This window comes from Prionailurus viverrinus, unplaced genomic scaffold (genome assembly GCF_022837055.1).
Source record: "Prionailurus viverrinus isolate Anna unplaced genomic scaffold, UM_Priviv_1.0 scaffold_40, whole genome shotgun sequence".
In the NCBI taxonomy this organism is placed as follows: domain Eukaryota; kingdom Metazoa; phylum Chordata; class Mammalia; order Carnivora; family Felidae; genus Prionailurus; species Prionailurus viverrinus.
Window position 1 is genome coordinate 1,579,628 of NW_025927608.1, and position 23,574 is coordinate 1,603,201.

Sequence of the window (23,574 nt, forward strand, 5' to 3'; positions counted from 1 at the left end):
GTGTGTGTCCACGTCTGTGTATTTGCTTCGTGAATTAAAGCACGTGGCAGGTCAGTGGTGTGTGGTCCCAGGGATACAGCCAAAGTGCTGAAACTCGGTGCTTTCTCAGCACCTGACGTCCTCGAGGAAATCTGCCTGCCAGACCTAGAGTGGTACCCGCTGGACGGCGGGGGAGTGACGCCCCAGGCCTGTGCGAACACACAGTATTTACGCGCCACACGGAGAACGCGGCACGTGTGTTCTTCGGTGCTCCCGCTGACTGCTGTCTGGTTTGTACGGTTACCCATTCCATGGCTTTGCTAAAATTCTTAGAGTGTACCAGGGACTTGGTTGTCCTAAGAAGAGACCCTCCGTTTGTCACTTCAGCCCAGCATTCTTTAAACAGTTATCTGTTTGTTGCACTTCAGACTGTGTAGTCTTTGTAAAATCTTGCGTGAAACTCAGTGTGTGCCCGAGTCCAGACTTTACCCCGGAGGAGACCCTGGGGTGTGCGTCCCGGATCTGGGTGGCCTCGGTCGTAGCTGCGCTGTGGCCGATGTTGTCCGCAGGCTTGCCCTCCGCGGGAGGCAAGGGTGAGCTTCTTGGATTGCTTTGCTCATAAGTGTTTCCCGAAGACAGTTTAACTGGCAAGTGCCAGCTCGGTCCATCCTTGGGGACATGTGGCAGGTTATATTGTTGTCCCTTGGTGACGTCGTATGCCGTGTACCGTCCAGAGACGGACATGAGTCTTCTGCCGTCGTGTTGTTCTGGCCACCGAGAGCTTCAGTTTGTGGCATGGCCGTTAGGGCTGTCACACGATGAATGTAGCAGTACTTGATCGAGTTCTCGTAGGACAGGGTTTAGGAGCCACGTGGACGCTGCGCGTCACACGTTCTCTCTTGTCGCCGGCATGGTAGTGTGTCTCGTCACTGAAGAGTCTGCATTTTACTCTGTCGGTTATGCTTCAGTTAAAAAAAAGTTGCTCGATGACTTTTTGGGGGAGGGTGATGAGATCCATGGGTTGGAGCTACAGATTGCCAGCCCTCTGGAGCGTTAGGGTCTGTGTCCTTCCAGGTGACACTCCGTGCAGACAAACTCTTTGAAATGCTTATTATGTCTTAACTTCATTCAGTACAGGTAACTGGGAAATCTTGGCTTAACCAGTTCTTAAGGTCAGAAATTAATTCTGTAGATATGATACATCACCCTTCCTCTTTGGGAAAAGAAATAGATTTGAATTACTGTTGTTATTTTAACAGGAAAAACTACTCTGGCCGACTGTCTTATATCTAGCAATGGGATCATCTCCAGCCGCTTGGCAGGCAAGGTAAGTAGTTGCATTCGATGAAGTCTTGTTGCCTTTCAGTAGGTAGCAGCTGTCCGAGGTGTGATGTATTCGTAGACATCCAGGAAGAGTGCAAAGCCCAGTTTATGTGTCTGAGAAGCTGCTCGTCTATTTAGCAAGATAATATACATGTTGAGAAAGGTATTTTATGTTGCTGTATAGTAATATGTCCTAAATGCAGAAATGAGTTTTTGTAACAAGTCCGGTGACGGCTGGCCCAGCTGTGGAAGCTCTCACAGAGTGCGAGGTTCTGTGGAGGACGAGTGTGTGGTTTGGGGAGATGCCGGCAGGTGGAGGAGCACAGTGGACAAAGGGGATTGGGGCTGATTTGGGTGCTGTCCTCGATTCGGGGGGAGCATTTGCCTGGAGGCCCCGGGAGAGGAAAAGTCCTGGTGGAGAGAATGCCGGATTCCGGAAGAACTTGAAGGCAGCTGGAGTCTGAGGGTCATGATGAAAATAGTGTCTTAGGAAATGAAATTAAAGAGATCTTTGTTTCTAGCTGCGAGTGTAAGTTACTCGCAGTAGAAAAATAGAGCAGTTCCTTCCCCCAGTGAGTTGAGGATATGATCAGTGGAGTTGATCACAGAGCTGGCATTTCCGATCTGTAGAGAAGAGACGAGCCTCTCCACGCATTGTCCTCGGACAGTTGGTTATCTGCGGGGAAAATAAATAAAATTGGACTTCTCCTTAACACCGCACACAGAAATCAGCATGTAATTGAAACAGTCGTATGTGAGAAGCAAAATTATAAAACTTGGGAAAAGAATATAGGAAAGTACTTCTGTGACCTCAAGAGAAGGTTTCGTCAATGAGACGAAGAAGTACGTCCCATTATGTAGGTTTGATCAACTCAAGTACATTGCAACTAAGAACATCTGTTCATCAGGAAATGCCATAAAAAGAGTGAGAAGACAAGCCTGGTAAGTGGGAGAAAATAGTAATAACACATAATTGACAAAGGTCTAATATTCAGGGACTGTAAATAGCTTCTATCCGGAACAGAACAAATCTGTAATATAACCATTAAAAAGATGGACAAAAATCTTGAACAGGAAACTCCCAGAAGAGGAATGCCACATGGCCAGTGTGGCAAACTAGGATACTCAACCCCACTGACAGTTGGAGAGATGTAAATTAAAAAAATAATCATTTATCATCGTTTATCAGTATTTGTTTATCATTGATCATGGAAAAAGGAGTGAAGGCTCCTGATGCTTCTAGAGATCTTCGGTTTCAGTGTTTGCCCAGACTTCGTCAGACAGCCTAGGAGCAGGGAGAGAACGACCGGCCCCCGCGTGCTACATGCCGGGGAGGGCGTGTGGAACCGGAATGCGTGCGGAACGTGGTGCTGTCTCTCGGGGCGTCCGCTCTCTTCCCTTGGCAGCTCACCTTCCTCACCCCCTCCCCATATTAAAAAACTACGAAGGGCTTTTAGTTTAAAAATGATGTGTTTAAAGCAAAAGTCCAGCTCAGGCCGTCTTAGTGTCAACATTTCACTGGGAAGTAAGGATGCGTATGTTGCATTTTACAGTTAAGGTACATGGACAGCAGAGAAGACGAACAGGTTCGAGGGATCACTATGAAGTCGAGTGCCATTTCCCTACATTATGCCAAAGGTAAATCAATCTGTGTTTTTATTTTTAATTTTTTTTTTTTAACGTTTATTTTTGAGACAGAGAGAGACAGAGCGTGAACGGGGGAGGGTCAGAGAGAGGGAGACACAGAATCTGAAGCAGGCTCCAGGCTCTGAGCTGTCATCAGAGAGCCCGACGCGGGGCTCGAACTCATGGACCGTGCGAGATCATGACCTGAGCCGAAGTCGGCCGCTTAACCGACTGAGCCACCCAGGCGCCCCAATCAATCTGTGTTTTAAAGAAAAATAGTTTGTTTCTTCAGTGTCCTCCTTTCTGTTTCCGGATTAAGTGTATGCTTCCGTTTCCATGCTTTGTACTCCGCGAATTTCCTTCTGGCCTCTGATGATCTGATGCCAGAGTCAGGCTGTCCAGACTCAGATGCAGATGGGGACCTCTGACCGGCCTGAGGGTGAAGAGCTGGCAGTTCACACCTGCCCACGTCCCCCCAGGTGATCGTATGGATTTCTCCACCAGGAGGGTCGCAAGGCCTTAGCCTTCCATTCCTGGCTGGATCCTTCTTCTGTCCTATGGCCTCAGTACTGGCTTTAGAATCTTACTCACTCGGGTTGCCACGTTCGTTACAGTTTGCTCTCCCCTAAATCGGGATGTCGTTTTGACAGTAACACTTGCAGAACTGATGTGACAGGAGTAGTCATACAAGTATATGACATATCTGTGAATACTCACCAAAAAGCCTGGGTTAGTAAAAATAATGCCGACAACCTTCGTGTCTGCCTTTGGAAAATGGCCAAGTAAACTGATACATCCGTGCTGTGAAACGCACGCAGCTGTTCAAACCACTGTTTGATCTGTATGTTATCGTGTAGAAAAAATGTGTTGACAAAAGCAAGTTGCAGAGTAAATATGTGTAAGATGGGAGTGTGTTGTGGGAATAAAATACCAAGTGTGCAGATAAAGATGTCTGGAAGGCAACGTACCGAAGCCTTAACGCCAGTATCCGCGATATGTGAAACTTAGTTTTCAAAACATTTACTTTTGTACCATTTGGAAATTTTACACAAAATGTGTATTTTTTTAATTAGAAGAAAATAATAAAGTTCTGTTTCATTTCCCTAATGGATCTGTGGTTCGTCTTCCGCAGTGTTCTATGTCTGACACTGACTCCCAGGAATATTCTGGGAGGTGTGACTGTATTGTCTTTGATGCCGGTCTTTAAAATATTTTTGTGCTAAACCAGCCTTGAAGCTCTTGGGTATTCTTGGTGAATTCCACGTGTTTAATATTTAAAGTAATGCCTTCTGTTTTTAAAACTACCTCTCACGTTTTAAAAGGTATGTCCTCATTCTGTGAGCCAGCCAGTGGGGCAGCGCTCCGTTTATTTGCCACCTCCCCTTATTTTTATAGACCTCACGAGCTTTGCAGCCTGCCTTTTTCCACACTCAGACCGTTAGTCTCTCTTTGTTGGATGATTCCTCTAGGGTCAGCTTCTGGATTCTGTCTCCAGGTCCTCCACCCCCTTTTGCAAGCATGACGGTTTACTTTCTATCGATACCACTCGCCCATTCCAGTGCACTGGTCTCTCTGGTTTAGCGCGGGAGGAGCCCGGCTCTAGGGCCCTGGAGGTTGAATGGTCTGCCCTCCGTTTTGTTCAGCTCTGACCTTGGGCGCCTCACTCCCAGACTGTTTTAGATGCGCTCCCTTGACCACACAGAACCGAGGCTTAAGCCCGCATGTGCTGCGGAGGGTCGGCTTATTGAAAGAATGTGTGTGCTGTGACATTGGAGAAATGTTCCTGGAAACCGAAAACCAGGAGTGTTCGTGGGAGTGACGGCTCATAGAGATTGAAGGCAGACGTTGATTCTGGATCCCAGACGGCCCCGGGTACCGTTGGGACAAGTTAAGGGTCTTCCTTCTGCAGCCCCACCGTGAGGTGCCCTTGGGCTTTGTTCTCCGTCTTTGTCTCTGTTACCCTGTGAGTCTTTTCTCTGTCACAGCTTTTGCCTCCTCTCGGTGTCCCCGTCTGCAGAAACTCCCCTCGGCCTGAACTCTGTTTTTTCACCCTGTTTCCGTTGCTTACCGCTGCTTTCTCTGGTGTTTCCGGTCGCACATTCTCAGGAGCAAGATGTGGCCGGGCTTATCTGTTCTGCCAGGCCCGGGCAGAGGTGGCACCTGTGGATGGGCCGCCCGCGGGTCGGACGGCCGCCTCCTAGTCTGACTAGTGCCGATGGGAGTGCGGAGTCGTAAGGTGTCAGCTGTGTCTCTCTGGGAGCGTGACTGCCTGGCGGGGGCTCTGGCGTAGACATTTGTCACACCTGACGGCTGGTGCGCAGTCTCCTCTCCACACACACAAAGAGTGGGGCACGTGCCCTCAGACACCTCGGACACGAGATACGCTCCTGTCTGCGTCTCAGTCCTGATTCTCTGCATGAGGGTGTTCCCGCCGCGAACGTGGGGCCATCCGAGGGGGACCTCCTCCCGGAGGAGGGAAACCTGATGGTGAAGAAACTCCACGGGTGGTTTTTGTTTCCTGTGTCTGCCCCTTCTTCCTGCCCCCCTCCAAATAACCTCTTAATTAACGTTTAGCACAGAGATTCTTTTCTAAGTGCTTTCTGGTTCTGACACTTGATCTAACCGGCTTTCAAAAATTTTTTCAAATCCTTATTTGGATCGAAAGAGTATTTTTCTAGTTTAAAGTAAATAAATAGGCTTACAAAACCCAGGCATGTATTAGAAATGCTGTTGAAAACCCAAGCATGTTCTAGAAGGTGATACAGTATCACCTTCTATATCGTCCTCCGGGGACCCAATTCTTCCTTGAGAAGAAGATGGAGCCTCCTGTCTTTACCTTTGTCACCAAAGTTTGCTTCAAGGGTCGGGACCATGTTGTTAAACCTTGTTACTTTCCTGTTTTGTACCTCTCTCTGTGTCCTTCCCACAGGGATATCGTACATTTACCCGGTCAAGAGTTAGGACATACTCCTGGCAACGTACTTTCTATAAAAAAAAAATTCTAAGGGGATGTAATTCCTTTGAATCGTTTAGCCTAGAGTTCAGATAAAGATGGGAGAGAGGTCTTTAAGTGGGTCAGATAATTTGAAATTCATGGACTGTTCTTTGAAGAGTCTCAAGGCATTTTTGCTTTCATTTCTGTTCTATAGCCATTCTTTATACCGGTTCATAAATATTGCTGTCCTAGAACTTCTGAAATGAAGTGTTCATTCTAATTCATCTTTTTAAAAATTCTAAATAAATTGGGGTGCCTGGGTGGCTCAGTTGGTTAAGCCTCCGACCATTGATCTGTGCTCAGGTCATGATCTCATGGTTCGTGGGATCGAGCCCCGAGTGGGGCTTTGTGCTGACAGTGCAGAGCCTGCTTGGGATTCTCTCTCTCTCCCTCTGTCTCTGCCCCTCCTCCGTGCTCTCTCTCGCTCGCTCTCTCAGAATGATAAACTTTAAAAAGAAAATTCTAAATAAATTCACACGTTTCACATTTGCGTGTATTATAGAAAATTCTATACATTATGGAACACCCGAATGAAATAAAAATCACTCCAGTTTTACCATGTCATGTTTTCACATTTTACGTCTAATCCAGCCGTACTGGTGTGTGTGTGCATGCGTGCATATATGCACATGCAAGCTGTGAGGTCTCTCACTAAATTTCCCCCCCAAATAATGAACTACTAACTACAGTACCAGACAGATGTGATTATCACTGTATTCCTGGTTCTTGATGTGGTGTTGGTGCGGACACCTCTACGTGAGCAAGGCCATTCGGGTAGGCCCATTAAGGGCTAGAGAGTGAATTGTACCCACCCGTGAATTACCCCGTAACCTCCAGGCGGGGACGGATGCCATTCAGCCGCAGCAACTGATGCTCTGTGGGAATCTTTTTCAAGAAAAGGTGGCATTGAGATTTTGGTAAAATTTTCCAATTTTTAAACTACTGGCAACTTAAAATTTTTTTAAACACCATGTAGAACAAATTGTAGTGGACTTTAATTCTTAGGCTTTCTGTTTGTAATGTGAGGCATACGCTAGCCAACAACCTGGTTCGGTGGGACTTTCCGGATCCAGCCGGGAGGCAGCCACGTGTGGCTCGGAGGCCAAGAATAGGCAGGGCGTTGTGCGGGCTCACCTGCTCTTAATCTCCAGAGACCAGGCCAGGGGAGGGGACTCGTGCCACCCACATTCACATGAGGCCAGCATGCACCAGAAGGTTCTTCTCACTCAGACGCAGTAGCTTCCCTTTCCTTTCGGAAATGTGGACAATAACCCACAGTCCCGATGGTTGTCCTAGCTGTGGGACGGAGGCTGGGAGGGACGGGCTCCGTTGTCCCTCGTTTGACTGCAGGTCAAACATTTTCCTCCTAAGATAACGCTTTTCTTTGTGAAGCATTCCGTTGGTGGCAGGCGTAAGAAAATGGGATCCTGGGCCGGGAGCCTCAGATATGGGATTCTGTGTGATCGTCACGGTGGCTCTGGAGACGCGTACCACCCTCATGTTACATACGTACCGAGTGGGGTTCGTGGAGTTTCAGGAACTTTCCCGGGGAGAGAGTGGCTAGCATGGGGCAGTGGTCCTGGGAACCACGTGCTTATGCCCCCAGCTCGCTCAGCTGGGCCCGGGTCTGGAGGAGGCGGGTCAGTGCAGACCGTGGCCGGCGGCCCCCGAGGCCGGCGGCTCCCGTCCACGAGGGATCGCGGGGGCTACGTACAGATGTCTGGGGCCAGCGTCAACCACGTGCCCGCTGCGCTCGGTCACTGCCCTCCATGGAAGCCCCTCCAGCGTCTCTTCCCCCCGGTCCTGTGGCTTTACCGCCCTCCGTCAGCCTCCCTCCGCTCCTCTCCTTCCCGAAACTTACACGCTGCAGACGTTCCAAGGGAAACCGGCATCCCTGCCTCCTTGCCGTCTTGTCGTTGCCATTCTCTCCGCCGCTTCCAGGCTGTTTTCCCAGGACGCTGCTCTGCCCGTCCTCCTTTCCGGTGAACGCTGCTCCTTCCTCCCACATCTGTCTCTGGGGTGAGACGCGGGGTTGCCATTCTCTTCGTTCCCTGGTCCTAGTTCAAAGCTTAATTCTTGCAGCCTTGTTTTAACACCCCATCTCTTTTGAGACCCATCCCGTCTAACTGCTCTCGTCTTTCTTGTCCTAGTCGGCTCCTGATGACGGTGCCTGCTTGTTAGTGACTTTGGGGCCTGGCTCATAATTTCCCTTTTTACCCAAATCTGCCGAGTTCGCCTTCACCGTGCCCGACAGTGGCGTCTCCGGCAGCGTGGGCTCCTGCTTCTCCACCCGCTCGCTGTCGGGGCTCCTTTCTGGATTGTAGCCTTGCCTGGAACTGCCCATGGTGACGTTTCAGGATCGAAGGCTCCCTTGCCCCCAGTCCTGATTCTCTCCCGCTCTCACCTGTGTGGTCAAGCACCCATTCTCTGACTTGATGATGTTCACGAGTGCCCTTCATTCACTCCCGGCCTCTGACAGCCCGGATTTGTCATTCTGCCGGCAGTCTCTCCAAGGCCCTCGGTGTCTTTGCTCCCTCGGGCTCCAGTCTTATTTCTCCTGGCAAAACTCTGATCCTTGACGCAGCCCGCTCTACACCTTTTCCTCCCATCCCGGCTGGGGTCCCGGCCGGTCTGCGGGGCTGTGGCACTTCCCTCTCTCCTCTGCCGGGTCTCGTGCGTTCTCTCCAGCGGGCCATTTGAACCTCCTTCTGGACCCCCGCCCACCTCCCTTCCCCTCCCTCAACCTCAGCTGGCATCCTTACCTGCTGGGTCCCACAAATGGAAAAGATTCAGCTGCTTGCCAGCTGAAATTTGCCACACCTCAAAACGTAATGGTAGTAGTTTTTTTTTTTTTTTTAATGTTTATTTATTTTTGAGAGAGAGAGAGAGAGAGAGACAGACACAGAATCCAAAGCAGGCTCCAGGCTCTGAGCTGTCAGCACAGAACCTGACGCAGGGCTTGAACCCACAGACCACGAGATCATGACCTGAGCCGAAGTTGGACGCTCAACCGACTGAGCCACCCAGGTGCCCCAAAATGTAACGGTATTAGTATCTTTGCTGACTCTTCTCCTGTTACCACGAAAGGGCCGTGCTCTGGACTTGTGTCCTATGGAGTGTCTTCTCTCCTGTAACTTCATCCTCTCTGCTTCTAAGGATGCTCAAGGCTGCCTCACCTTTAGAAAGATGACGTTCATACACCCTTCTAGCCCCATGTCCCCTGTGCTGTCCTGGTCAAAGGTGTGCTGCTGTCACTCAGCTTCTTGACCCTGGGACCCGCACCTTATTCATGGCACATACGACCAGTAAAATTGAGTAAGAGGCCATGGTCCCTGACCTTCCCTCCAGGGTGAAGTAAACAGATTCCAAGCAAGTTGCCAAGTTTGGAACCCTTACGTAGGTTCCGAGAAACGAACGTCGACCTTTTTCTTATGCAAGGCTTCTTTATCCTGGTTCCTACTCATACGTCCTTTTGAGCGAAAATGCCGGTGATGGACGAATCAAGACGGCGTGGACGTGTCGTTACTAGATTTACTCCCCACGCAGCAGGGTTTCAAAGGCGGAGAAGCTCTCCGTGATGTCAGTTCAGGATGTGGCCACGGGCTGAGCTGCGGTGTCGGTGGGCACACGCAGAGCCCAGGGCCGGTGAGGTAAAGCGTAGCCAGGGGAGGCCCACGTGTGGTCTGACCTGTTTCGTGCTGGGAGGAGTCTGGAGAGGACTTCGGGATGGGCCGTGCGGCAAGAAGCCTCATTTGTTGGCCATTCAGGGTTGCATGTGGATCACTGTTTCCTCCCTCCTCCCTAAACCACCTCACGTTTGACATTTTTGCTGGCGGGGTCAACCACCCATGATCTCTTCCTGTAACAGCCTTCTCATGAGCACACGCTCAGTTCTCCTGCTGGCACCTGTTCCCTGTGTCAGCAGATGGGAGAGAAAATGCATCACGTGGTTCCGTGAAATAAGCCATCTTGGTTGATCTTACATGATTTTATACATTAATTTAAGATATAAAAAGGGACGACAGTGGGATCTCCTGTGGAAGCCTGTGGCTGCCATATAGTTGGGGTAAATTCATGTCCGTGAGTGTTCCGTGTTCTAGGCGATGTCCTCAGAAACACGGTCTCATGGTCCCGGTTCTGCCTGTATTCCCGACACTTCTGTTGTGGGAAGTGGCATTCTCCCGGTGTGCTGGGGCATAAAGACGCCTGTGTGATGCGCACATCACCGTCCACGAGAGGAGTGTGTCTCTTCCTTCGTTTGAAGCACGTTTTCTCTCCTCAGCTTTCCGTGTGTGTGTTGGCGAACATCTCCAGTGTTTTGTGGATTGAATGTGACCTTATGGGAAGTTTCCCTCTTCGCAGGGATCTTTGGCAGGTGCTCGTGACAGATGTGCATCTTCAAATGAAACGATAATCCATGGTGCTTTAAAAGTGGAGGACTCACGGGCAAGGGAGACATTATTTTCCCATAACTCCCTAATGGAAGAAATTTTGTGGAAGGTGCCTCCCATGATTAACTTCAGGTCTTCCAACTTTTTCTTTTCCCCAGTTGCCTGGAACATTAAAAAAAAAAAAAAAAAAAAAAAAAAAAAAAAAAAAAAAAAAAAAAGATTGGTGCTCTGCTGATTAGACCAGTGCCTGAAATGAAGGAGCATATTTTGGAAGGCCTGGGATGGATGGTTTAATGCTTTAGCAGGAGTCTGTCCTGTGCACAGCTCCAGGAGTGAGGGACAAATCAGAAAGATCATTTAGGAGGTGCCTGGGTGGCTCAGTCGGGCATCTGACTTCAGCTCAGGTCATGATACCACATTCCATGAGTTCGAGCCCCGCGTCGGGCTCTGTGCTGACAGCTCGGAGCCTGGGGCCTGCTTCGGATTCCGTGTCTCCCTCTCTCTGCCCCTTTTCTGCTCAGGGAAACAAGTCAGGGAGGCACAGTGTGGCTGAAGACAGCAGACCAGTTGTGCTTACTGGCTTTCTTCCTCTGAGGGACATTGGATTTCTTTTCCCTACTTTTGACATTGAGTTTGAAGGTATTGGGAAAGAGTTAAGATGAAAATAGTTGTTGCGAGTCAGAGACCGGCCCTGTGCTGAGCTCGGCACTCGTCAGCCACGTGACTGAGAAGGGCTCTGGTCTTCTCCCATCAGACACACTGGGGAGGTCGGACAGGCTTCTGTGTTACAGGGCTTCTCGAGCCTTTACTAGGGTGTATGTGCGTGGTGAGCCTCTTCCTCACCCCTCCACCTCGCCAGTGCATTTCCCAAAGGGTTTTGATCACGCACTCTTTTTCCCACGTATGCAAGTGAAAACCCTTGGTGTATCCCTAGCTTTCTGTTGCTTTCTAGATCTGGACTTGCTGTCCCTGAGTGAGTTTCAGGGGGTCTGGATTTAGATGCCTCGTTAGAGGAGTATAGACAGACAGATGGCTAGTAGATAGGTATGTTTGTTTTTTCTGGGTGTTACCTCGAGGTTCTGTAACCCCAGTAAAAGGCAAGAGCCCGAGGAAGGAAGCCCGAGGTTTCTCTGGGAGTGCATTTTTAAATTCTGTAAAGAACCTGACAGCAGACACGGTCTCTGCAAGTTCTGGATCCGGTCCGGGTATTCCCGGGCTTCAGGGTGCTTACGGTTGTCCCACACTGGAGTCTGGAGTTCATCCAAATGAACGAGCCAGGGTTCCGCAGCTGCACAACATAAAGGAGTCAAGACCTCCGTGTCAGACAGACCTGGGCGTGTTTCTGGCCAGCTACTCAGTGACCTTGGGTACCTCTCCTCCCTTTGGGGGCGTGCTTATCTAGGAAATGAAGGGTTAGGCTAGGACAATGCAGAGAGATTCTAGGCGTCTCACGGCTTCCGTTTCACGTGACGGGAGCTGATAGGACCCTGGACTCCCTTGCCGCTGCTCATTTTCCTCTGGCTTATTCTGTAGAGGGCATGGGCTTATCCCAGAGGGTGCTGTGAGTCCTGACAGTAAGGCCCCACTGAGGCCCGGGGGCCACTGCCCCAGGGCCCGGGGTCTTTGACAGCTTTGGTCTTCTTTGGAGCTGTCCAGGTCCTCTGTCTGCTTGGAGCCCTCCCCCGTGGGGGCAGCGGAGCCAGAAATCCGTGTAAAGCAATTTGCACAAGAAGACTGGGAACACGTTGCGGGTGGGGATGTGTAAGAAGCAGCCTGTTGCTTGATGGTGGTCTCTCCCACTGAGCCCCAGTGCACCTTGGAGTCCTTAACCCGGTGCTCAGAAGTCCCTGACCGGTGGGGTCTGGGCAGGAGAGATGACCTTGGTGCCGTCCTGAGTGGGGTGGTTAAAGTATGTGTTTGGAGTCTGCCAGGCTTAACTGCCACACGACCATTTGAAACTCTTTGATCTCAGGCGGTTTACCTTGGATTGCATTCTACCTAGAAGTCCTTGAGAAGGACGCTTAGCTCTTCTGTGCCCGAGTTTCCCGCTCTGTGTCGCTCGTGGTAGCGACAACCTCAAAGGGCGGTGGGCTGGTAAACGCAGGACAGTGTGTGTAGAATGCTTGGGGCGGAGCCAGGCCCTGAGAGTCCAAGGACATGGGCCCTGGCTGTGCCCCTTGTGGTGGTGGTCACTCTTAGCCCCGTCCCCTGGGGCGCAAGGCACGTCGTCAGGGTGTTCCAGCTGGATGGGGGGGAAACGGGTCTAAATGGCCTTCCAGGTGTAAGTCCGGCCCTTGGGTTCCGGAGTAGTTCTGGAGCCTGTGGTTTCTCTAATTGTGATCTGGCGTGACATGTCTGTGCCCTGGGGTGACTCATCGTCCTGGCCTGTCTGGCACTGACTTAGGGGTGTTAATGGGATGTGGGACTGACTTGGGGTTTGATAGAACAGGGACTTTCAGGGCTTGGGACAAATCGCATGGTCATCACTCTCCTAAAAGCTGAATGGTCTTCTTCCTTGTGAGGCCTCAAGGGGGTGATCCGCATGTGCACGTGGCACGTAGCGCACCGCTCGGCGCGTAGTGACTCCCCGGATTTGCGTGTCTAAGTCTCAGATTCACACCCTGCTCTCTGCGAGCTTGTAGGGAAGCAGTGGCCACGTGCTTTGTGTCTTTTTGAGTCGGCATTTCCTGTTTGGGCCCCTCTTGACCAGCTTTTACACCCAGGCGTTGTTTTCTGCCGGTCTCCACTTCCAACCTGTAGAGTGAATGTGGTAATGTTCACCTCATGGGGCCCTGCTGAGGGTTCGGTAACGTGGGATTGCGCGTCCTGAGGCACGTCTAGCACAGTGCCTGGCTCACAGAAGCCCTTAGTAAGTGGCCCCTTCTAGAAGAACGAAGTCCGGCAACGTTAGGGAGAGATGCCCCTTGGGGTCGGAGGTCCGTCGGTGGGAACCCCCACGTCGGGGCGACGGTGGCGGGTCGACCTGTTTGGCTTCTTTAGCTCTTTTGTGTCTCCCGGCCTCTTTCTCATTGTGAATGCCTGGGAGGGAGTGCTGTGTGCCCGCACGACGGAAAATGTGTGTTTTCTGGCTCTGTTGTAGGTGGTGAGGACTACCTGATTAACCTCATAGACTCTCCAGGACACGTGGACTTCTCCTCCGAGGTGTCCACGGCCGTGCGCGTGTGTGACGGGTGCATCATCGTGGTCGATGCTGTGGAAGGAGTCTGCCCACAGGTAGGAGGTCCTGATGTGGGGATCTGTCACTGGGTGAGGAGGGCGGGGACGGGGGGGAGGGACTCCGCACGGACGGCTCTGTGCCATTCTGGACATTCTGCTGACGGAAAGTTGGCTGTACGTTTTATTCAAGAACGTTCTGTGATGGAGTCGGTCACCCACATCTTGAAGGGATCATAGTGACGATGACCGTCCCTTTCAGTACTTGGCAGTGTCTACGATGCCCTCTCAGAGAGGATCCAGCCAAGTCTGGGGGTGTCGAACTTGAGGAGGATTCTCATGAGAGGTCGTTGATGGCAAGAGGCCAATCCAGTTGTCCCCCGCGTGAGATTCTCTTCTGTGGGCTTCTTGGGCGTGGTTCCATCCCCGCCACCCCCCCCCCCCCGCCCCCCTCCCTCTCCCCCTGCCTCAGTGGGAAAGGAGGGGGTGTGTGGTGGGACACCTGGCCTTTACGGTAGCTCTCTAGGCTCGGTTCTTACAAGGCCTTGTTTGGAGGCCTTACGTTTCTTATCTTATAAAACGCCGTCACCTTTGTATCCTACTTCTTAACATACCCTCGTACGTTTTACTATTAAAAAATTTTTGGGGCGCCTGGGTGGCTCAGTCGGTTGAGCGTCCGACTTCGGCTGAGGTCACGATCTTGTGGTCTGTGAGTTCAAGCCCCTCGTTGGGCCCTGTGCTTACAGCTCGGAGCCTGGAACCTGCTTCGGATTCTGTGTCTCCCTCTCTCTCTGCCCCTCCCCTGCTCATGCTCTGTCTCTGTCTGTCACAAAAATAAATAAAACATTAAAAAAAATTAAAAAAAATTTTTTTTAAGTTTATTATTTTTTGAGACAGTGTGCAAGCGGGGGAGGGGTGGAGAGAGGGAGACACAGAATCCGAGGAGGCTCCAGGCTCTGAGCTGTCAGCACAGATCCCGACGTGGGGCTCGAACTCACAGACCGTGAGATCGTGACCTGAGCCCAAGTCAGACGCTTAACCGACTGAGCCATCCAGGCACCCCAATATTTAAAAAAAAAATATTTTAAAAATATTTTTAAAAAAGGATAATAAAAGGTTTAAATTACTCAGATGGAGGAGATTTGATAATTGCAAGAAGTTGTGCTGTAATTGTCCTGTTGCTTCCCCTCCGAGCCCTGAGGGCTCAGGTCCCCCGACTTGCGAGACAGAGCCTTCGTCTCTGTCCTGAAAGGATAGTGGTGTTAATGCACCTGACTTCAGAATAGCAGAGCAGCGGTTTGCTCTGAGAGGGGATGGTGGGCAGGGAGGTGTGCGTGGGCCTTCTGGGGGAAGGCTCTGTTTTTGGGGGCCTGTGTGTTGGCAACATGAGCATTTGTTTTCTAGTTGTTCAGAAAAGTGTGTGTGTGTGTATAATTCCACCAAACTCTGCTATTTTCTGCACAACTTACCCTTCTTAAATAACTTGTCAGTTCCGCAAAGGCAAAGACAGTTTCTTGTCTGTAGCTCTTTCCTTCTGTGTCACAGACACCAGAGTCCGTGCTACGTGCTTAGTGAGCGCTCCTGTGTGAACGGTGTTGTCTGAGTTGTGATAAAGGAGTATGCAAATGAGCTGATTGTTAATCAGGGTCTTTTAAGGTGCTTTAATTATTTCGAATCGTGAGTTTCACACTTTCTTTTCTGTTTTCACCAGACACAAGCTGTTCTGCGACAAGCCTGGCTTGAGAACATCCGTCCGGTTTTAGTGATTAATAAGATAGATCGCCTGATAGTGGAGCTGAAATTCACCCCCCAGGAGGCCTATTCTCACCTCAAGAATATTCTAGAACAGGTATTTCATCCTTCCCTTCCATACTTTAAAACTCGGGGCTCGAAGAAGAGTTGTAAGGAAGTTGGTAAGTTGAGGGTAACGCGTTGCCACAGAGCTTCACTTTTACGCAGCGTTTCCACCTGAGATCCCCATGTGTTGGAGTCCTCGTGCTGCAACAGGGGACACGGGACACGCTTCCCCTCGGGAGCCCCTCCGTCTCCTGGAGGCGTCCTCGGGTACAAAGCGTGGATGGTAGGATTAGTGCTGTCCTTTAAAATCTTGTAGTTTGGTTCCAAACTGAAGCAGTATTAGGAGGCTTTTCTTTTTTTGTTTGTTTGTTTTTTTAGCATCTATTTTTCGATAACATTTTACCCAGTCATTCATTTATTTCCCCAGCCGACATTTACATAGCTGCGTGTTGAACAGTGAATTCTGGGATGTCCTTTGTGTGATAGGGGTGCGAATGTGACTACAGGTCAGAATCCCTGTTTTCGAAGATCTCACAGCGGTGGGGAGGCTTTAAGGAGAACTTTGGAGACCATGCGAAGCCCCAGGCGTGGTTTTGAGGGCCACCACACCCAGACTGGGTCAGGAGCGGGGAGAGTTAGGCAGAGTGGCAGCAGAAGCTTCAAGATGGAAAAAGGTGGGGATATGGCCGGGGCCTTTAGGAAAGAGGGGATGAGATGTGCAAGGTCGTAAACGCCAGAAAGAGCACGATACGCTGCAAATGGCTGGTCCTACCTGGAGAATGAGGTCACGTGCGGCAGAGGCAGGAGGTGGGAGTCGGAAGGAATCTGGGGTTTAGATTATGGCGACCCTCGTGTGCCAGGCGTGACGCTTTGAACTTTGTTCAAGACGGTGGGGCACCCCTGAGGAGGCCAACTGAGAATATTTCTTGGCCGGAGGGAGGAGACGATCAGAGCAGAGCGGCGCAGAAGAGTGGGTCAGTGGATCCGGTGCCCCGTAGAGGCGGACTGGCGTGGCCCCGGGCCAGTGGCGTTTGCAGCCATGAACGGGCTGGCAGGTTGGAATTGGGTAGCTTGCAGGACTTCTGAATAAAATGTTCCATTTTCTCTCTGCGGTAGGAAATGAGGTGGTGACTTGGGAGGGAAAGAGTCGAGGACTGGTGGCCGGGAAGGGGGCCTGACAAGAGTGGAGAAAAGTCCAGGTGTGAGAACTGGCCGGGGAGCGGGGGCTCAGCCTCTGAACTAGCCTGTGAACTCACTAGGGACCGTGAGTCCCTAGTGACGCCAGGCCCGGCGCTAGAGACAGGCCGCAGGTACTGCCCACCGCCCCCTCGTGTCGGCATGACATTCCCAGTCACAGAGGTGACCTTTCCGAAGCTTCCGGTTTAGTCTCGCTGGGTTCGGAAGGAGAGGGCTGTAAGTTAGTCACTGTTGTGCGCCTCACCTCCGCCCGTGGGTGCTTCCCGGGAGCCCAGCGTGACTGCTGATCCTCGACCGCGCGTCTCCTACGCCTCCGAGTGACGTTCCGCCTTTCACCGTCTCTCCTAGATTAACGCGCTCACGGGAGCTCTTTTTACTTCGAAAGTCCTAGAAGAGAGAGCAGAGAGAGAGACTGAGTCCCAAGTGAATCCAGGTTCTGAGCGAGGAGAGCAAGTGTATGACTGGAGCGCTGGCTTGGAGGACACGGACGATTCTCACCTCTACTTCTCTCCGGATCAGGGTGGTGTGGTGTTTGCAAGTGCGGTAGACGGCTGGGGCTTCGGGTAAGTGTCCGAGCCTCCCGAGCTCTCCTCGGGGACTGTGTGCAAGGCTGGTCTTCTCCGTGGAGCTTCTTGTTTGGCCACGATCACCGGCGCGTATGTAGTTGCAAGAAAGGCTAGAGCCCTCCTGTACCCAGGACCCAGTACCCGCCGCCCCGCCCCTGCCCAGCGCTGATGTTGACGTCGATACAGTGCATCACAGCAAAGACCCCCTCACGTACCCACACCCGCTTCCTCGCACCCCCGGCCCCACCTTCACCCTCGCAGTCGCCAAATGTCTTCCATCTTTGTAAGTGTCGTTTCAAGGATGTCATAGAACCAGAATCAAACACTCTGCCACCTTCCAACAATTGGCTTTGTCACTTGGTGTAATTCTCCAGACTTAACTAGGTTGTTGCACGTGTCGGCAGTCGGTTCCTTTTTATTGCTTAGTAGCGTTCCCCGGTGTGGACCTACCACCGTTTAACTGTTCACACTTTGGAGGACACCTGGCTCTTTTCCAGTTTGGGGCCGTTCTGCGGGAAGCTGCCACAAGCGTGCCCGAACGCCCGGGTAGGTAGGTGTTTCGGGGACACGAGTTCTCATTTCCCTGGGGTGAACGCGCGGGAGTGCTTTTGCTAGGTCGTGTGGCAGCCGAGTGTTGTGTGCCTAGCGTCGAGCTGTTTTCCCGAGGGGGCGAACCATTTCACGTCCCTGCCGGCAGCGTCTGAGTGACTGGTCTGGATTCTCCACGTGTCACCACCGTTTGGCGTGGTCACTTTTTTTTTTTTTTTTTTTTTTTAAGCCATCCTGATGGGTGTGTATTGGAACGTGACCGCGGTCTTCATCGTGTTTTCCTGACCGCCGGTCTGGTGGCACATCGTTCCGTGTGCCGATGTGTTGCCGATTTGTCACCCGGGTATCCGTGGGAGAGATGTCTCTTCGTGGCCTTTGCTCGTTTTCTTCTCTGTTTTCTTTCTTTTTTAATTGCGATATAAATGACATACAACATCATATTAGTTGAATGTGTCTCTATTTGTATATACTGTGAAATGTAAGTCTCGATAAGTGTAGTTATCTGTACGTAGTTACAGAACAGGATTGTTGTCTTGCGATCGGACTTTTAAGGTTTACTCTCTTAGGAGCTTTAAAATCTGCAGTGCAGGGGGCGCCTGGGTGGCTCAGTCGGTTAAGCATCTGACTTTGGCTCAGGTGATGATCTCACGGTTCGTGATTTCAAGCCCCACATTGGGCTCTGTGCTGACAGCAAGGAGCCTTCTTGGGATTCATTCTCTCTCTCTCTCTCTCTCTCTCTCTCTCTCTCTCTCTCTCTTTCCCTCCCTCTCCCTCTCCCTCTCCCTCTCCCTCTCCCTCTCCCTCTCCCTCTCCCTCTCCCTCTCCCTCTCCCTCCCCCCACCCTTGCTCTCTCTCTCTCCTTCTCTCTCCCTCCCTCTCTCCCCCCCTTCTTGCTTGCTCGCTCTCTCTCTCCCTCTCCCTCCCCCCCCTTCTTGCTTGCTCTCTCTCTCTCAAAATAAATTAACATTAAAAGTCAAGTCTGAGAACTCTGCATGGCCCCTAGATCCTGAAGATTTTCTCTCAGTTTTTTCTAAAAGTTTTATGGTTTTACTTTCTGCATTTAAGTCTGTGATCCATTCCGAGTTAATTTTCTGTGTAAGATGTGAGACTAGGGTCCAAGTTCTTTGTTTCTGGCTATGGATGTCTGAGTACTCCAGCACCCTTATGCCTCCTCCATTGAATTGTTTTTGTACCTTTGTCAAAATCGGTTGGACATACTTGTGTGGCTGTTTCTGAGTGTTCCGTTTCATTGATGTGTATGTCTGTCTTTCCACCAGTAGCACCTAATCTCGATTACTGTAAGTACCTAGTTAAGTCTCGAAATTGGGTAGATTGTGTCTGCTCACACTCCGCTTTTTGGAAGTGGTTTCTGCTGTTTGAGGATCTGTGCCTTTCCATATGCATTTTATAATAATCTTTGCCTGTATCTGCAAAAAACTTTTGTTAGGATTTATATTGAAAATGCACAGGGAAACCTCTATATCAATTTGAGGAGAAGTGACATCTTTACGACGTTGTCTCTTCTAATGCAGGAACACTCATTTTGTTTTTAGATTTTCTTTGACTTCTTTTGTTAGCATTTTGTACTTTTCATCATATGAGGCTTGTACGTGTTGTATTGGTTCTGCACCTAAGTTTTCATTGTTTTTGAGCGATTATAAATGGTATTATGTTTTTAATTTTGGTGTTCACCTATTCATCCCTACTTTTTGGAAATACAGTTCATTGATTTTTGTATGCTAATCTTGTATACCGTGACCTTGCTAAACTCACATACTGGAATTTTCCCTAGGTTCCTTGGGACTTTCTACAAGACCATCACCTCGTCTGCAAATAGGGACTGCTTTGTTTCCTCCTTCACCGTGCTGCTTTCTTCTTTCCTTGCCTTACTGCGTTGGCAAGAGCTTCCAGGACTGTTGGAAGAGTGGGGAGACTAGACATCCTTGCCTTGTTCTGATCTTAGCGGAAACGCGCTCAGTCTTTCACCATTTCGTAGGTTATTTTTAAATGTTCTTTAGAAAAATTTTGTTTTTAAAAAAGGGGGGGTGCGCCTGGGTGGCTCTGTCAGTTAAGCGTCCGGCTTCGGCTCCCATCTTGATGTCACGGTTCATGGGTTCAAGACCCCCCATTGGGCTCTGTGCTGACAGCTCAGAGCCTGGAGCCTGTTTCAGATTCTGCGTCTCCCTCTCTCTCTGCCCCCTCCCCTGCTCATGCTCTGTCTCTGTCTCTCAAAAATAAATAAATGTTAATTTTTTTTTTTTTAATCTCATGTCTTTGCCTCTTCCTCTAAAGAGGAAAATTCTAGGGGTGTCTGGGTGGCTCAGTCGGTAAGTATCCGACTTTGGCTCAGTTCATGATCTCACGGTTCGTGAGTTCAAGCCCCCTGGAGGGCTCTGCGCTGACAGCTTGGAGCCTGGAGCCCGCTTCGGATTCTGTGTCTCCCTCTCTCTCTGCCCCTCCCCTGCTTGTTCTCTCTCTGTCTCTCAAAAATAAAAGTCAGAAAAAAAATTTAAACGTTCTTTATCAAGTTGAGGAAGTTCCCCTGTATTCCTTTTTTCTCAGTCATCTTTACGGATGTGTGTCAAATTTTGTCAAATGCTTTGTAGCAATTAATATAATCCTATGATTTTTCCTCTTTAACTTGTTAATATAGTGGATTACATTGATTTTTGAATATTGAACCAGTTTTGCATCTCTTTGTGGGTTTTAAGTACAAGTGATTTTTTTGGAACTCTATTCTTTGAATATATTTTAAAATTCCTAAGGTACAAAAATGTGTACATGGGAGATCATGAAAAGTCTCCCACCCTGTCCCTTAGGATTTCATTTCATTTCCCCACAAGAAATTAGCGCCCTGACAGTTTCTGGTATATCCTCTGGAGGTTATTTATGAGCAAATACATTCAGTGTAACGCATATTCCACATGAACTCTGCACTAGCAGGAGTTCATGTGGAAAGAAGCCAACTCTGTTGAGAATGTGCACATGCTCGATGTTGACCGAGTAATTTTGCTTAAATTATTTCATTGAATTCTTAGGATGATCCTTTTCAATAGACGTTATGATTTATTGCCTATGACTAAAAGACATCCAGCAATCGTTTGACCTCACTCAGCCACTAAGTGGAAGAACCGATTGATACCAAAGTTTATGCTTTCTTACTTCCGTGGGCTCTCGGTCCTTCTGAAGGCCCCTTCTGGATAGGTACACACAGGAGCCATGGCATAGTGACGTCAGTTTTAGATTGTGGGAGGCAATAGATAATGTTTCTTAACCGCAACCATTACTGACTCGTGGAATCCAAAAATCCAAACATTAAAGAATTACTACTTGGAGAGAAATGTCTGCGCTTGAGTCAACAGCTGTGGGACCGCACTGAGGTTCACTCTAGTCGTGGGCTCCGTCTTGCACGTACCGCAGGATGACAGAAGCAGACGCAGTGCGCCAGGTGAGAACAGAGCCCATCGCCAAACGTGTCGGTTTGGAAATGGGAGGGAAGAAGGGATCAGAAATGGACCAGAGCGCACGGCTTGGGAGGAGCCCAGCCAACGTTGGCTGTTCTGTCCTCCTTTTCATAGGAACTTGCCCTCCACTCCCTTTTGACAGAACAGATTTTGCCGTGACAGTGAAATCAGGTCTAATACCATGATTTTTCCTGGTTGGTTTACCAGCGGTTGTAGATACCATAGTCCGCTCAGTGCCTGTAAAGGTCATAAGAAAATTCAGAGAATGGATACGACAGACCCGCTGAGAATGTGTACTTTTCACACACGGTTGAGGACTTGGTAGCATCGTCACTTTGGGCCTCAGTTTCCTCTTCTGAAACATAAGAATATTGGGCTCAGATGATTTCTGAAAACTTTTTGAGCTAAAAAGTACAGTGATTGATTCGGTCACATAACCAGTCAGACCTGTTAGTTTCCTGATTCGTAAGCGTTTTGCTAGTGAGCCACAGGGTGGGGGGCTCCTCCTTTCCTTGGAGTGATTTCCATAAATAGTGTTAATGTTTTATGCAAATTTTAGTCTGAATCTCAGAAACTGGCGGAAGCCTACTGTGGAAGGAGAGGGGGTGGAGAGAGGCTCGCGTGGATGGAGGGGGATGGCTGCTGTGTCCCTCACGACCTTGGACATTTTCACGTGCTCTCCGTCAGTGAGCGGGTCGCCCTGTGTTAGGCTGGGTCACCTGCAGACGTCTGTCCGTGCCCGCCGTCGGCAAGCGGATGTGTCGATTTATATAGGAAGCTGGTGGTGGAATGAAGGCACTCGAGATGCTTTCCTGTGGACGTTCCTGCCGCGTGCCAGCGACTAGGGGAGGCGGGCCACCTGGTGTGTCACTGGAGGTGGGGACTGAGCACGTTTCAGAATGGGGAGGTTGACTCTGCAGACTGTCAGGGGCGGGCCAGGATCAAGTGTGACTAGAAGCCGAGCCTGGGCGAGCGGCCTCAGCCTGTCCCGAGACAGACGTGGATCCGGAAGAACACTTTGTGCGGACACAGAGACACTATGGCCGGCATGGGCCGGAATCCGGCTCCGGTTTTAGACAAGTAGAACTGAGGCCCCAACCCTGTAAAACAGGGACAGGAGAGAAGGGCCAGTAAGACGTCCTCCCTAAAGCAGTTTTGTCTGTCCTTGGACACCGGTGTTTTCAGATCCTGCAGCTGAGATCAACCCTCAGGGCGGCTTGACGCAAAAGGGTGTGTGACCCGGTAGTTAGCTCACCAGTTGGCCGTGCTGCCGTGCAGGGGGACGGGCGGGAGATGGGGAGGTCCCGGCAGGCCCCCAGGTCTCTCCCGGAGCTTCGTCTGGAGGTGCTCGGTGGAGGAAGTGAATTAAAATAGAGTCCAAGGATGGAGAAATTGTCATCACTTTAAAATGACGAGTATCTAGGGGCGCCTGGGTGGCGCAGTCGGTTAAGCGTCCGACTTCAGCCAGGTCATGATCTCGCGGTCCGTGAGTTCGAGCCCCGCGTCGGGCCCTGGGCTGATGGCTCAGAGCCTGGAGCCTGTTTCCGATTCTGTGCCTCCCTCTCTCTCTGACCCTCCCCCGTTCATGCTCTGTCTCTCTCTGTCCCAAAAATAAATAAATGTTGAAAAAAAAAAATTAAAAAAAAAAAAAAAAAAAAAATGACGAGTATCTAATGACACATGAATAAAAGCACAAAGCACTAATGGGAGAAGCGGTGATGTTAAGCAGATCTGATGGTAACTATGGGATGAAAAAGAATGGGAAGGATGAGAACCAGGATTTCGAAGGATTTCTGTGCCTGTGTGTAAAGGAACGTGGCCTAGGAAAGGAGTTGAGGACAGTGCTGTACTTGATGATTCCTGTGCTGTACTTGATGATTCTGGTAGAGGTCTGAGGGTGTGGAAGCTTTAAGTTTACCACTTTTCAAGTGGAAAGCAGGACACGTCTCTGACACAGGGTTGGACAAGATAAAGAAGATACAGAAGTCTGGGTACCACAAATCAACATTTTAAAAGAATCCCAGGAGCACGAACAGAAATCACACTAGAGATCCCCCTGATCACAACAGTTAGGACACTAAATGCATGAAATCCCCCACCGAGGAGAGCTTTTGAAAAGAAAGAGATTCAGGGGTGCCTGGGTGGCTGAGTCACGGAAGAGGCCAAGTCTTGATTTCGGCTCTGGTCGTGATGTTACAGCCCTGAGGTCGAGCCTCACATCAAACTCCGCATTGAGCATGGAGCCTGCTTGAATCTCCCTCCCCCTCTCTCCCTTTCTCTCCCCCACTCTTCCCTCTCTGTCCCTCCCCTCTTCCCTCTCTGTCCCTCCCCTCTTCCCTCTCTGTCCCTTCCCTCTCCCTGTCTCTCCCTCCCCTCTCCCTGTCTCTCCCTCCCCTCTCCCTCCCCTCTCCCTCTCTCTCTCTCTCCCCCCTCCCTTCCTCCCTTCTCTCCCCTCTCCCGTCTCCCCTCTCTCCCTCTTCTCCCTCTCCCCCACTCTTTCTCTCTCTCCACCC

The 23,574-nt window shown here is 50.4% G+C and overlaps 1 protein-coding gene across 2 annotated transcripts in view; it reads left to right on the plus strand.

Moving 5' to 3' along the window:
* Positions 1-23,574, plus strand: part of EFL1 (elongation factor like GTPase 1) — a 124,847-nt gene that overhangs the window by 2,623 nt on the left and 98,650 nt on the right. For both annotated transcript variants that reach the window (XM_047846705.1, XM_047846706.1), the window contains exons 3-7: positions 1,239-1,306; positions 2,856-2,940; positions 13,415-13,548; positions 15,200-15,337; positions 16,831-17,045. In XM_047846705.1, coding sequence (XP_047702661.1) covers positions 1,239-1,306; positions 2,856-2,940; positions 13,415-13,548; positions 15,200-15,337; positions 16,831-17,045 — 640 coding nt within the window. The remainder of the gene's footprint in view (positions 1-1,238; positions 1,307-2,855; positions 2,941-13,414; positions 13,549-15,199; positions 15,338-16,830; positions 17,046-23,574) is intronic.